At 42.6% G+C, this 16,199-nt stretch overlaps 1 protein-coding gene across 1 annotated transcript in view; it reads left to right on the top strand.

The window, feature by feature from the left end:
- SLC12A1 (solute carrier family 12 member 1) overlaps positions 1 to 16,199 on the top strand; it is a 156,570-nt gene that overhangs the window by 69,898 nt on the left and 70,473 nt on the right. Inside the window, exons 15-17 of the mRNA XM_077263725.1 lie at positions 5,644 to 5,743; positions 11,486 to 11,597; positions 14,294 to 14,434. Of these exons, the coding sequence (XP_077119840.1) occupies positions 5,644 to 5,743; positions 11,486 to 11,597; positions 14,294 to 14,434 (353 nt within the window). The remainder of the gene's footprint in view (positions 1 to 5,643; positions 5,744 to 11,485; positions 11,598 to 14,293; positions 14,435 to 16,199) is intronic.

Genomic DNA, 16,199 nt, shown 5'->3' with positions numbered 1-16,199 from the left:
TCCTGGCCCCTCTCATCAGTTCCTGGATCACTTTGCCACCTGGCTTCCACACTTTCTCTCCTGTGACACCCCCACCCTTATCATGGGTGATTTCAACATCCCCATTGCTTCTCCCCTTTCCCCGTCTGCTTCTCACCTTTTATCTCTAACCTCCTCTTTCGGCCTCTCGCAGCATACTAACTCTCCAACGCATGAAGATGGAAACTCCCTTGACTTGGTCTTCTCCCGACTTTGCTCAGTGGATGATTTCACAAACACCCCTCTCCCGCTCTCTGACCACAACCTTCTTTCATTCTCTATCAAGAACTGCCATCCCGCTCAGGTCACCCCCACTTTCCACACTTATAGAAACATACAGGCCATTAACACCCAGAAACTTATGAAGAACTTGCAGTCCTCATTGGCCCCAATCTCCCCCATCTCATGTCCTGATTCTGCTCTGAACCATTACAATGAAACCCTGCAAAGTGCCCTGAATGAAGCTGCTCCTCCTATACATAGAGCAACTCGACACAGACGGCGACAACCGTGGCACACGCTGCAAACACGCTTCCTGCAGCGATGCTCCAGGTGCGCCGAACGTCTGTGGAGAAAATCTAATCTACCCGAAGATTTCATCCATTATAATTTCATGCTAAAAACATACAACTCTGCCCTTCACCTCTCCAAACAAACCTATTTCAACACCCTCATCACCTCACTGTCCAATAACCCTAAACGTCTCTTCGACACTTTCCAGTCCCTACTCAACCCAAGAGAGCAGGCCCCAACCACAGATCTCCACGCTGACGATCTGGCCAATTACTTCAAAGAAAAAATTGACCACATTCGACAGGAAATCATCTCCCAATCTCTTCATACCAGGCACTGTCCTCCCTCCCCCACTGCATCTAGTTCACTCTCTGACTTTGAACCAGTTACTGAAGAAGAAGTAAGCAGGCTCCTTGCATCTTCTCGCCCGACCACTTGCACCAGTGACCCCATTCCGTCACATCTCCTCCAGTCCCTTTCCCCGGCTGTCACCTCTCACATAACAAAAATATTCAACCTTTCCCTCACTTCCGGTATTTTTCCCTCCTCATTTAAGCATGCCATCATACATCCATTACTTAAAAAACCCTCCCTCGACCAAAACTGTGCCGCTAATTATAGACCTGTCTCTAATCTTCCCTTCATCTCTAAACTCCTGGAACGCCTGGTCCACTCCCGTCTTACCCGCTATCTCTCAGATAACTCTCTTCTCGACCCTCTTCAATCTGGCTTCCGCTCTTTACACTCTACTAAAACTGCCCTCACTAAAGTCTCTAATGACCTACTAACAGCTAAATCTAATGGTCACTACTCCATGCTAATTCTATTGGATCTTTCCGCAGCATTCGACACTGTGGATCATCAGCTCCTCCTCACTATGCTCCGCTCCATCGGCATCAAGGACACCGTTCTCTCTTGGTTCTCCTCCTATCTCTCTGACCGATCCTTCACTGTATGTTTTGCTGGTTCCTCCTCCTCTCACCTTCCCCTTACTGTTGGGGTTCCTCAAGGATCAGTCCTAGGCCCCCTCCTCTTCTCTTTGTATACTGCCCCTATTGGACAAACAATCAGTAGATTTGGGTTCCAGTACCATCTCTATGCTGATGACACCCAATTATACACCTCTTCTCCTGCTTTCACTCCGACCTTCTTAGAAAACACCAGTGATTGTCTTACCACTGTCTCTAACATCATGTCCTCCCTCTATCTGAAACTGAACCTGTCAAAAACTGAACTCCTCGTGTTCTCTCCCTCTACTAACCTACCTTTGCCTGACATTGCCATCTCCGTGTGCGGTTCAATCATTACTCCAAAGCAACATGCCCGCTGCCTTGGGGTCATCCTTGATTCCGAGCTTTCATTCACCCCCCCACATCCGATCACTGGCTCGCTCTTCTTATCTGCATCTCAAAAACATTTCTAGAATTCGCCCTTTTCTTACTTTTGACTATGCAAAAACTCTTACTGTTTCTCTTATTCATTCCCGTCTGGACTATTATAACTCTCTACTAATCGGCCTGCCTCTTACCAAACTCTCCCCGCTCCAATCTGTCCTGAATGCTGCTGCCAGGATCATATTCCTCACCAACCGTTACGCCGATGCCTCTACCTTGTGCCAGTCATTACAATACATTTTAAAAAAGACATTTAAAAACTAGAGCAAGTTCAGAGAAGGGCTACCAGGATGGTGAGCGGACTGCAAAGTATGTCCTATAAGGAACGGTTAAAGGATTTGGGAATGTTTAGCCTGCAAAGAAAAGGCTAAGAGGAGACTTAATAGCTGTCTACAAATATCTCAAGGGATATCACAGTGTAGAGGGATCATCCTTATTCTCATTTGCACATTTATACATGAGAAGCAATGGAATGAAACTAAAAGGGAGAAGACACAGATTAGATATTAGAAAAAACTTTTTGACAGTGAGGGTGATCAATGAGTGGAACAGGCTGCCATGAGAGGTGATGAGCTCTCATTCAATTGAATTCTTCAAACAGAGGCTGGACAGACATCTGTCTGAGATGGTTTAGTGAATCCTGTATTGAGCAGGGGGTTGGACCAGATGACCGTAGAGGTCTCTTGCAACTCTAGCATCATATGATTCTATCCCATTGATTGTACACACAAGACTCTAATTTTACCTTCAAACTATCAGTTAATCCTAAAGGTTCACATACTTTTGACACTCATAGACATGAGATATTGAATCATTTTCCTCATTTAAAAAAAATGAAAAAGTAAAATATTTTTGACATTTTGGTCTCATTATCTATTTTTAAAACTTATGTGAAAATCAATTGTAGCTTTAATTAAATAGAATCTGTCATTAGTATCAACTCTCCTATGCCATCTATATGGGCATGCAGGTCATAAAAAGTCAAATTAAATAATAACCTGATATCTGCAATCTGATGTCTTATTCAGGAGATATTCCCCTTTTTCTTAATATGTAAATGAGCTTTTAAGATCTATGGGCTGAACACAGATCTCCCTGAGAATCTGCCTCCACATCTTATTTTAAATGAGATGGGGCATTACCAGTGTGAGACAAGTAATGAATGACAGTCAGCTCTCCTGATCTCACTGCAGAGCTGTGTGTGATTACAACAAACACAGTACAACAAAGCTGAGCTTTGTCTCATTACAAATATCTGCAGTTCTAGAACTCCTCTCCCAGTGCTGACAGCTCTGACTCTGCCTGACTACACCTAACACTTCTTCAGTTTTTTTCTCACAAACTGCTAGTGTGAGAGAAGGGGCAATATAGCAGAACTTTGTCTCATTACTAGTGATGAGCGAGTATACTCGTCGCTCGGGGTTTCCCAAGCACGCTCAGGTGACCTCCGAGTATTTGTTAGCATTCGGAGATTTAGTTTTCATCGCCGCAGCTGAATGATTTACAGCTATTAGCCAGCCTGAGTACATGTGGGGGTTGCCTGGTTGCTAGGGAATCCCCACATGTAATCAAGCTTGCTAATAGCTGTAAATCATGCTACTGAGGCGATGAAAACTTAATCTCCGAGCAGTCACAAATACTCGGAGACCACCCGAGCGTGCTCAGGAAAACCTGAGCAACGAGTACACTCGCTCATCACTACTCATTACAAGCACATTAACAGCGGCATTTGTCCTCTCATAGTGCACAGTATAAAATAATGTAATGAAGACAAGGTTCAAAGATATTTTCACATTAGTAGACTTTATTGTCAATATTATTTAAGTGTTATTTTCACCTTAGCACTAAGTCCAAAGACATGCCAAGTGCAAACTGCTGTGATTGAGACTAAGTCCAAAGATTTGATGAGTGTCAATAACTCTGATGTAATATTAGACAATAACACATTAGAAGAGTTGATGTGGTGGGCGGACTTGTGAGCAGGGCTGTGGAGTCGGAGTTATTGAGTCAGAGTGGCTGTCCATATTTGTGGGGTCGGTATAAAATGTACTGACTCCTAAAATATATAATAAATTGAGTACAATAGTACAATGCAGTATGTGCTGGAATGTTTTCATAAGAATTGGCAAAGTTATGAAATTTCCTTTAAATATCGGTTCTATACCTGATCTAAGGATCTGGGCTTTTAGTTGAGATGAATCTGTGCTGCACTTTATGTACATGCCTAATAGTGAGAGAGACATAGCTGTTTTAATGGATATAATGAAAGTTTAATTTTATATAATCAGCAGTTAGTGAAAGCAAGGCATTATTTGTCCAATAGGACAATTTGTAAATCGTATGCTTTATATAACGAATCACCAACTGCAGGTCCAAATTATTTTGTTGCATATGACTACAACTAACACTTCTGCAGCTTTCATCTCACAGGAAGTCAATGATGGAGAAGGGGCAATAGAGTAGAACTTTCCTCTCATAATGCTGTCAGCTCTGCTGCAGGCATATGCCTGATTATAGCTAACATAGTACAGCAGAGTTGAATTTTGTCTGATTACAAACACAATTACAGCTTCAGCCCTCTTCACACTGTGCTGTTAGATCTACTGTACTGGCCTTCCTCCCACACTGGCTGCTTGTAAGATGGAAGCTGAAGCACTATGAGAGGATAACTTGAGCTGCAAATGTGTTTGTAATGAGATAAAGCTCAGCTCTGATGTATTGTATTAATTAAAATCACACACAGCTCTGCAGTGAGATCATCAGACCATGCTGTCAGTTATTACATGATTCTAAGTTCTGGCAGCAGATTCTCAATGAAATCAGTGTCTGGCCTGTAGATCTTAATGGCTCATTTGCATAATAAGTGTGGATTTCTCTGGATTAACACATTGAATTACAAATATCAAGGTATAAAAATATTAAAATTTGAGGGTCCTCAGTGGTTGATACCTTTGAATGAAAAGATGGTAACAAATAGATATCAAGGTATCATTTTTTTCAGCTTCCTATGAGCTGCTTTGTCATGTAGGCAGCTTAGGAGGGTTGAACATACTGAAAGATTCCCTTTAATATTCAAAATTCTGAAAGGTTTACAAAATGTAACCCCTGCACGACCTATGACGTATAGGTATGTTCAAAAGTACAATTCGACCCGCAAAAACAAGCCCTCACACGGCCATATTGCTGGAAAAGTAAAAAAGTTATGGCTCTGGGAAGAAGAGGATAAAAAAAAACCCGGAAAATCCGAAGGTGGTGAAGGGGTTAAAACACCCCTGTATATGGCAGCTAAAGCATCTGCTGATATCTGTTTATTAATTAATTAACTTAAAAATTAAATTTTCCATCAACACAGCCATATTAGCACTTGTTTTTTTGTGGGTCCAGCTGTAGTTTTGACAAATATCATTTGCTTTGCTACATCATGCACTGAAAAACAGGAAAATTACAAGTGCAGTGAAATAGTGACAAAAAAATGCGATTGTGTCATTTTTTATTTGTTTTTTATTGTACTAAGTGTACAGTAAAGATTATGGCTATACATTTATGTATGGCAGTTACACTATGTATGTGTTTTTGGCTATACAAAACTTGCACAGAATTTTTTTCTAAGTAATGAAGAAAATTTGGGTTTGGATATGTATTTGGATATGTATTTGGATATCCAAACTTGCCCACCCGATATTGTAAAATGTAATGTATATCATTGTTTTCTGGACAGATGTTAATTGGGGATCTTCAACACAAGCTCTACAATACACGAAGGCTTTAAACACTGCGTTGGACTTGAACATTATTGATGAACATGTGAAAAATTTCAGGTATTTCCTATGACATATATGATTTTCTAAATTGTCACATGACAACATCAACCAACAGTGAAATGTATATAGGAGACCCTCTCGATTCTCTCCTGACAGATGATGTCAGGAGAGAGAAGGATCTGGCATGTTAAATTTCAAAACAGATCCTTTTGTTATCCGTGAGCAAAAGCCATTGCCAGAGAAGTCTGACAGCAGCTCTATTCTAGAGAACAAAGAAAGGCTCAGACCAGCTCAGCTAATTATAAGCCGACCCTAGGATCCCTGAGGGTAAGCAAATTTCCACAGCTCCTGTCCACAACCAGACAGCACTGATCTGGACCGTGGACTGCTCATCTTTAGTCTCCGTAGGTGCTATAGACACAAAAATGACAGTTTTTTTTTATCTAGGCTAAATGCAAAGTTTCTTTGTTTTTAGTTAAAAAATGTTTGGGTTTTTTTCAAATTTCAGAAGCAAAATGGAAATACCATCTAAGGGCTAAACCACACATCGGTGATTTTTCTCGGGATCAAAAAAATTATCCATGTTCCATGACAGTTTTTGATCCAATTTTTGTCAGCGTTTTGTCAAAGTGTCAATTTTTACGATCAGAGTTTGAGCAGTTTTCCTTGTGTGAATAAAAATAAATGCTGGAGGTTTCTCAAGCTTCTTCTATCTAATAGTCTGTGAAAAACGGACAGGCACATCGATGGCATTCGAGTGCTGTCCATTTTTTTCATCCATCAACTTGCATTGATGTGTTTGATCTACTGTATGTCTCCAATCAAACTTGAACATGTCCCTGTGATTTATTTACGGACCAGCTGTTCTGCAAAAATGCATAGATATGAACAGCCCCATACATTAAAAAAGGTATCAGTTCTATGAAGAATATGGATAGATCTCCTCTGTACAAAACTGATGACTGAATGAGTCCTTACTTAAAGAGAACCTGTCACCACTATTTTGTAACGTGCAGTAAAGACATGACTGTAATGGCGCTGTAATACAGATTAAATTGACACCTTTGGAAAAGAAATCCGCTTTGTGGATCTTCTTTAATCATCATTTGCGTTTTTCTGCTAATTAGATATCAGTACACAGGGGACAGACTGTGCACTGTATCTGTTAGGTGTCGAGTTCTCACAGCTGCACAGGGGGAATCTCGAGCCACCTCCGCTGCGGTCTCCCATCCTCCTTCAGCCACAGTGGAGCCTGCTCAGCGGAGACGTCGGTCCCAGCATCTGGCTCAGGCAGATACTGTGCGCTTGGTTACTGCTGATTTTCCAGCCATTGCAACCAGCACTGTTCTGCGGTGAGCAGATGCCCTTGGGACCTGCTTTTCCGCTACTGAGCATGCCCAGGGGACGACCTCTCATTGGAGGTCGGGGGTCACATGGTCAGGTCCTGAAACGGTTCCTATTGGACCACTAGGAAGGTCCTGGAGAGCTCTCTCTATAAAAGGTTTGCATGGCCGCACGGCCATGCGCTAGTTTCAACCTATGTTTCTGAACTTAGCTACCTTGTGGTCTGTGTCTGCATGTGTTCAGGGTCGGCTGTATAGCCACTAGAATTCCGGCACCTCCGGAGAGGAGTTTGTGTATGTGAATTTAGGGCTGGCGTATAGCCACTAGAATTCCGGCACCTCCGGAGAGGAGTTTGTGTGTGTGAATTTAGGGCTGTCATATAGCCACTAGAATTCTGGCACCTCCGGAGAGGAGTTGTTTGTGTGCTATGCTGACTGCATGACCACTGTATGCTACCTGCTCTGTTAGTTAGCTGTGATCCTCTGTGAGGTTAACAGGGCACAGCGTTATCCTAATCCCGGCGACTCTGTAAAGCAACAGAGCTCCCTCCTATATAGACCGGGTGACTGAACCCGTGTTTATTCAGGCGTTGTACCGCCATATAGTGCCGCCATATACTAGCAGCAGGTTCCACTCCTGGACCCCGGGCTGCAAACGCACCTATATTATCTCAATATTTACTCGGTGTGTTCCGCCACCCCTAACAGTATCTTCTCCTCCTTGTCCGTGATTCATCGGCCTCTCCTCCCACCAGAAGTATGAATTTAATCTGAGTTACAGTGCCATTACAGCCAAGTCTTTACTTTACATGACAAAATTGTGCTGAAAGGTTCTCTTTAACCCATTCATGACCTTTGACATATATACGTCATGGCTGGGAAGTGGTTTCAGACTTTATACGAACAGGTAGAACATGGTGATTGTGCTGGGCACAGGAGCTGTGCTCACGCGATCGCCAACAGGAGCTTGGCTTAAGATATATCTGAGCGCTGGCTATCACGGCTATGAATGGTGCCCACACTGCCCCATACCCCATAAATGACATGCTTGATATTGGCTGAAGCATTTAGAAGGTTGAGAGAGGGAGGGGTAGAATTGGTTATCAATGTCTGATAGGCCACGGTCCCCTCAGGTCAGTTGTTATTGCTGGCGGTAGTGGTGGCCGCAAACCTGACGTACTTACTTTCCGAGCAGCTCCATCTTCTAATAGTGGCTGCCGCAGGATACTGCACATCTGCATTCTATTGATTTGAATAGGAGGCGGATGTGCAGCATTAAGCTTCGGCCGCTGCCAGAAGATGCAACAACTCGGCAAGTGAGTACTTCCAACCGATGACATCTGATTGGCGGGGATGCAGGGTGTCGAACCCCGGCAGACATCAATGTAAAAGTAGTGGACAACCTCTTTTATAGTTTATTCGATAGTAGAGACTCAACCATTCTACATGGGTGGTTAGTTCGGAAATGAAGGAGCCTATTTTTATCAGTTGATTTAACAAACAAATATGCACAAAGGACTTAATTCTCTTTACAAACCAAAGTGTCCAGGAATTGTAACTTTTTGATCTAAAGTAGTAAGAGTAAGTTTGAAATCTGCAAAAACTTGGCTTAATTCTTCCTGGAAAGCAAAAAGTTCTTCCTCATCACTATCCCACAAAAATAATGTATCATTTAAATAACGCCACCAACTCTGTACATGGTGCCATCATTGGGAAATATGCACATACCTGTCCTCAAAGACAGCCATGTAGATGTTATCACAAGTTGGGGCCATGGCTGTCATCGCCAAAGAGAAAGGTGTATGGTCAAAGAGGCTTCTGCCAGTGCAGCACTGGCAGGTATAATGTATTGTAATGCTGGTGCACAGTTTTGGGCACTTCTGAAAAGAAGGACACCGCTGAACACAGGCTAGATGGAGTCCAGAGTAATGTTACTGCCTCATTATAGTAAATAGATCCCTCAGATGTTTCATCTGAATCACGTCACTTGGAGATTTAGATGGAAACCCCGATATAAGTGCTCAGCGTAGAGCATAGGATAAATGTGATCCAAAATGTTATGTAAAATGTTCTGAACAAAAGCTTCAACTCAGTCCACAAAAAAAACAGGTCCCACTCAGGTTCGTCATTTGCTAACAGAAATATAAGAGGCTTCCACGTTCCTGTTAGCAAGGCTCTAGAAAACTGCTATGGTTTCTTGCCCAAAAGAAATGTAGCAAATTTTGAGCTCCCAAATTCTAATGCCCCCCTTTCTGTCCCACATTGTGCCTAAGACAAATTTACCGTCTACATGTTTGGCATTTCGGTAGCAATGAGAGCCCACCTATTTTACGGGGTCCATGTCTCCAGAAGCACGAGCAAGGCACTAGAATGTATGGGCACTACAATGTATGAGCACTACATGGGCAGATTTGCAATTTTCACTCAGCAACATCCACTACTGCTTGTTTCCGGAAAACACACATGAATTCAAAATTTTCACTACACCTGTAGATAAATACCCAGAGAGGTGTAATTTCCAAAAAGGGGTCACTTGAGGAGGGGATTCTGCTCTTCTGGCACTTAGGGCCTCTGTATGTGGAGTCCACATACTATTCTACGATAATTTGTTCTCCAAGAGTCAAATAGCGTTCCTTACCTCCCAAGTCATGCCGGGTGGCTAAAGGTGCTTTCACATTACATTTATCTTCACATTCATGGGTCCCATCAGGGCTTGCATCTGAACCTCGCTACAAAACAGAATTCAGACATATGCGCTGATGGGTCCATAGATTGCAATTCGCAAAGCAAACGTGCTGTCTGTCATGCATCATTTTAGAGCATATAAGTCTACTAGCGGTGGACACTCAGACATAGTAGACTGCGTAGTAGACATACATCCGAATCTCGTTTTGTGAGGAGGGGGGGTCAGACGCAAACCCCAACACGGCCCACAAACATGAAGATAAGCGCAATGTAAAAGCAACCTAAGCAGTAATGTACAGCCACATATGGGATATTGCCATGTTCAGCAGAAATTGTGTGACTGTTTTTTTGCCTGTTTTACCCATTTACTCCTGGAAAATGTAAAATCTGGGGCTAAAACTATTTTTTGTTGGAAAAAAAATGTCTTCACTGCCCATTGGTATAAAATTCTGTGAGACACCTTTGATGTCAATATGATCACTGCACACCTAGAAGAGAGGTGTAGTTTGTGAAATGAGGTCATTTATGAGGGTTCCAGCTGTTCTGGCTCCTCAGGGGTCCTTCCAGTGGGTCATGGCACCCGCAAGCCATAACAGCAATAATCTACACTACAATATAGTTTTCTTTTCCTTCCCAGCTTTCCACTGTGCCTGAAAAATAGTTCCCAATTACAGTACATGTGGGGCATTGGCACACTCAGGACGACGAGAAGATAATCCATATCTGTCCTGCAACGATCCCGATGGTTTGGAGCGCAGTCACATCAGTAATGCGACCACTCTCTATTCCAGGCAATTTTCTGCTCCAAAAGTCAAATACGCTCCTTTTCTTCCGAGCTCTGCTGTATGCCCAAACAGTACTTTTCCACCACATAAGGGGTATCCGTGTACTTGAAATTGCACAACAAATTGTTTGGCTCCTGTTACCCTTGCGAAAATGAATAATTTGAGATTAAAACAACATTTTTGTTGGAATAATGTGATTTTTTTTATTTTCACAGCTCAATATTATAAAACTCTGTGAAGCACCTGCAAGGTTAAGATGCTCACCACAACTCTAGATAACTTCCTTGAGGGGTGTAGTTTCCAAAATGAGGTCACTTGTGGGGAATTTCCACCGTTTGGCACATCAGGGGCTCTCCAAGCACGACATGACATCCGCTATCTGTTCCAGCCAATTTTGCGCTCCAAATATTGAAGGCTGCTCCTTCCCTTCTGAGTCCTGACATGTGCCCAAACAGTAGTTTTCCACTACATCGGTGTACTCAGGAAATGAATTTGAAAATGCTAAATTTGATTCTAAATCAATATTTTGGTGCCAAAAAGTAACATTTTTATTTTTTCCTTTCACATTGCTTTAATTGCTGTGAAACCCCTAAAGGGTTAATAATTTCTTGAATTTGGTTTCGAGGACTTTGAGTAGTGCAGTTTTTAGAATGGTGTCACTTTGGGTGTTTTCTTTCATATAGGCCCCTCAAAGTCACTTCAAAAAGGGATGTGGTCCGTACAAAATTGGTTTAGTAAATTTTCTTAGAAAATTAGAAATTGCTGATAAACTTTTAACCCTTATAATTTCCTAGCAAAACAAATTATGCTTCAAAAATGATGCTGATGGGAAGTAGACATGTGGTAAATGTTATTTATTATTTATTTTGAGTTCTTAGGATTGGTAGGGTCCCAGCAGTAAGACCCACAGAAATCAACAAGTCATCCCCTGTAGGGCATGTCATGCTATCATTAGAATAACCCTTTATTTTTTCTTTATTTTGCAGACCTCAGTGCTTGGTTTTAACTGGTGCACCAATGACAAGACCGGCCCTTATGGATATCACTCACTCTTTCACCAAGAACATCGGGCTCTGCATTTGCTGTGAGCTGTTTGCTGTAAGTAGATGGGTCTAATTGTATATAATATGGATCTTGTAGATTGTGAGCCTTCGCGGGCAGGGTCCTCTCTCCTACTGTACCTATTATGACTTGTATTGTTCAAGATTATTGTACTTGTTTTTATTATGTATACCCCTCCTCACTTGTAAAGCGCCATGGAATAAATGGCGCTATAACAATAAATAATAATAATAATATTTCCCAGAAACAAAATCCTAATAAGAAATGTTTCGTTGTTCAGTCTTCTCCTTTTCCAATTTTTCACTGTTCTTAGCATTCAGGCCGATTCAGGAATGGCCTAGACAGGTAAGCACCTTTGCCTGTTTTTCTGTTGTTTTTTCCCGATTCAGGAATGTGTAGTCTGTAATACAACCAAGTGATGTCTGTACGAACAAGAAATAAATTAGATTGCTTTTAGGATTTCAGCCACAGCCATTAAATCATACTAAAGCATGTGTTGATTTAACCTCCGCTGAAAACAGACTTTTTCATTTGGATAAGACCTTCAGAGTTCTTAAACTTCAATATTATTACAATGCTCCCTATTTCCAGCATCCAAAAGCTAAAAATACTGATGGCTATTAACTACGGTAGTTAAAGGATCAGTATAGCTTCCAAATTCAGCTTCATCGCAGTTCTTTTTTTTAGAATTTATCCACCATTAGATAATAATATGCAATCTCATACATCTATGATCTTAGTGTGTTCACCCACCTCAACCCCTCTGTATACTAGACCAATGCCCTTCTCCTATAACCTCGCTCTCCAACATCACTGAAGGGGAGATTAATTGTCTCCTCTCCAAATCACACCTCACCACTTATGCACTAGACCCCATCCCATCCCACCTTCTCCCCAACCTCACCACCACTCACCCATCCCTAACCCATCTCTTCAACCTATCACTAACTTCTGGCACCTTCCCTTCTGCTTTCAAACATACCACAATCACACCTATCCTTAAAAAGCCAACCCTCGACCCAACCGCTATGTCCAGCTATCGCGCAATATCGCTGCTCCCATTCGCTTCCAAACTCCTGGAGCAGCACGTCCACGCTGAACTTTCCGCCCACCTCTCATCTAACTTGCTCTTTGACAATCTACAATCTGGTTTCCGCCCCATCACTCAACTGAGACAGCCCTGACCAAAATCACTAACGACCTACTTACAGCCAAAGCTAACAGACAATACTCTGTACTCCTCCTTCTAGACCTGTCCTTTGCTTTCGACACAGTTGACCACTGCCTCCTACTACAGATCCTCTCTTCCTTTGGCATCAAAGACCTTGCCCTATCCTGCATCTCCTCATACCTTTCTAACCGCACATTCAGCGTCTCCCACTCCCACACTACCTCCTCATCCCATCCTCTCTCTCTGTTGGAGTCCCCCCAAGGCTCTGTCTAGGACCTCTACTCTTCTCAATCTATACACTTGGCCTGGGACAACTCATAAAGTCACATGGATTCCAGTACCACCTTTATGCTGATGACACTCAGATCTACCTTTCTGGCCCAGACATCACCTCTCTTCTGTCCAGAATCCCGGAGTGTCTATCAGCCATATCCTCCTTCTTCTCCTCTCGCTTCCTCAAACTCAATGTGGACAAATCTGAACTCATCATCTTTCCTCCATCCCATAGATCTTTCTTACCTGATCTATCTACCACAATAAATGACCTCATGCTTTCCCCCGTACCAGACATTCGCTGCCTCGGAGTAACCTTTGACTATGCTCTGTCCTTCAAACCGCACATCCAAGCTCTTTCCACCTCCTGTCGCCTCCAGCTCAAAAATATTTCTAGAATTCGTCCTTACCTCAACACTCAAGCTACTAAAATGCTTGTGCATGCCCTCATCATCTTCCGCCTTGACTACTGCAACATCCTTTTCTGTGGCCTCCCTGCTAACACCCTTGCACCTCTCCAGTCCATCCTTAACTCTGCTGCCCGACTAATGCATCTCTCTCCTCGCTACTCCTCTGCTTCCCCCCTCTGCAAATCTCTTCACTGGCTCCCATTCCCTCAGCGTATCCAGTTAAAATTACTAATACTGACCTACAAAGCCATCCATAACCTGTCTCCTCCATATATCTCTGAACTAATCTCCCGATATCTTCCCTCACGTAATCTCCTGTCCTCCCAAGACCTCTTTCTCTCCTCCACACTTATTCGCTCCTCATCCAATCGCCACCAAGACTTCTCGTGAATATCCCCCATCCTCTGGAATTATTTGCCCCAACACGTCCGACTATCAACCACATTCGGATCCTTCAGACGGAACCTGAAAACCCATTTCTTCAGGAAAGCCTACAGCCTGCACTGACCCCGCTGCCTCCTCATCACTACCGGAGATACTGCCTCACCAACACCAGAGCTGCTGCAACCCCCAACCTATTGTCTCCTTCCCCATAATCCTGTAGAATGTAAGCCCCCAAGGGCAGGGTCCTCACCCCTCTGTATCAGTCTGTCATTGTTAGTTTGTTTACTGTAAGTGATATCTGTAACTTGTATGTAACCCCTTCTCATGTACAGCACCATGGAATCAATGGTGCTATATAAATAAATAATAATAATAATTGTAGAAAATCTAAGCCTCTTATTTTCATGTTATAGCTGAAAAAACATTTTCCAAAGATCGGGCTCAATTTCATGTCATAATGCCTCATTCCACTGAACGGTTATCGTGTTATGCAGGGACCGCGCAAACAGGCCGTAAAGGAAATGAACAGTGGCATGGTGAAAAAGCAGACGTGGCTAAATAAGAACAAGAAGAAAGCCTTCTACGCTGCCGTCGCTGCCGAGAACTACCGGGAAGGTGCAAGAACGCTCCTCCAGGTGAGACACAGAAACTGTTACCATGTTGCATCTCCAATAGTTGTATATAAACCTTTCGTTATTTTGTTTCCGTGTTTATTTCCAAACAGTAACTTGCTTATTTACTAGATTTCGGGGGGTGACATGATTAACCTGATGTCCAGGAGGTTTTACTGAGTGGTGGTCCAGCTTGTGGGCAATCTCTATATAACCTATGTCGGCTATTTATATATGACATGTCGAAAAGCAGCAAAATCTGGACGGTTACATGGAGGAGTATATTAGCATAATGATATAGCAGATGCCTTGATACTGGAGAGCTCTCAAGTCCATTTTTCAGTAAATTTTGTTTCCTATATAAAACAAAAGACATGCCGTAAATATCTGATGGACGAGGATCCCACTATTGGGGCCCACAACAATCTGATGAGCAGGGTTCCCCCAATTCTCCATTCCAAATGATGCTGGGGCGGCTGTGGCTGGAAAGGTGGTCATATTTGCACAGCTATTTCCATTTATTACTATGGGAGTTCTGCAAACTAGTGAGTACACTTACCAAGCTGGATTACACCCTGATTTTTCCAAAAGTCCTGCACTAACCTTTTTGTTGTGACCACACAGTCATGTCTGGTTTTATGCCACTCGGCGGTTACATGGTTTTGATTAAAGGGAATCTATCATCAGATTTTTGTCTCCCTAATATGAGAGCAGTGTAATGTTGAAACTCCAGCGATGTGTCACTTATTGGGCTGCTTGCTGTAGTTTTGATAAAATCACTGTTCTATTAGATTACTAGTAAACATGTTGTCAAGAAGTCCTCCATATACAGTAGCTCTCTATAACCCTGCTCCACCACTGATTGGCAGCTTTCTGCCTATGCACAGTGTACATAGAAAGCTGCCAATCAATGGTGTGGGCGGGGTTGTACAGACCTCAGCACTCAGAGAACTGATAGATCTGCACCAGATAAACTGTGATTTTAGCAAAACGCATTGCTGGAATCAGGGTCTCTTCCTCAAATAATGTGCTCTCAGATGGAGTAACAAGATCCTGGTAAGTAATTCCCTTTAACACCTTGTCTGAGAATTCCATCTGACATATTGCTCAGGTGTTTCCCTGCATTCTCCTAACTGCATCCTTTTCCCAGGACCCCAAATTGCAATAATAAGTGTAATTCCCGCTGAGAGGAGCGCAGCGTCCGCCTAACCTCAGCAGGTGAGATGCTGCGATCCTGAACCCTGCATATGACATAAACACGTCACGGCGAGTGATGCATGGCTTCTAGTAATGAAGAAAAAGTCCTTGCAGCATAAAAACTTCAGAACGTTTTCTGCTATCATTAAAAATCTAACAATGTGTACTAGTGCCGGCTACTAACTGCAGGCAGCTCCGGGGCGGACATATTTCCTCACTGCTTTATACACTATTACATTTTTAATGATGGCCAGATACACTCGGGAGGGTTTATAGACAGAAACTTTTTGCTTGATTATAAAAGTTGAGGGTCACTTTTAATGAATCTGACAGAAGGTGTGAAGTTTTTCTGCTTCACGGAGAAACCTTTCACAAATAGAAATCATTTCCTGCATTTGGATAAAATCTGAATTTTATCTTTTTTTTTTATGGTTTTGGACAAATATAATCAGATAGTTCTTACAGCTATAATGTGGACTTCTTGACACAGTTTGTTTGCATTTTTCTTAATCAACAGTCATCATTCCTGATTGTTGTCCTGCATAATGGACATGGTGGAGCTGGGTGGGCAATAATGTGGCTGGGTTTAGAA

This window comes from Ranitomeya variabilis, chromosome 5 (assembly GCF_051348905.1).
Source record: "Ranitomeya variabilis isolate aRanVar5 chromosome 5, aRanVar5.hap1, whole genome shotgun sequence".
NCBI classification, from domain to species: domain Eukaryota; kingdom Metazoa; phylum Chordata; class Amphibia; order Anura; family Dendrobatidae; genus Ranitomeya; species Ranitomeya variabilis.
The sequence above is the reverse complement of the archived record's forward strand: the minus strand, read 5'-3'. Positions and strand labels throughout refer to the sequence as shown.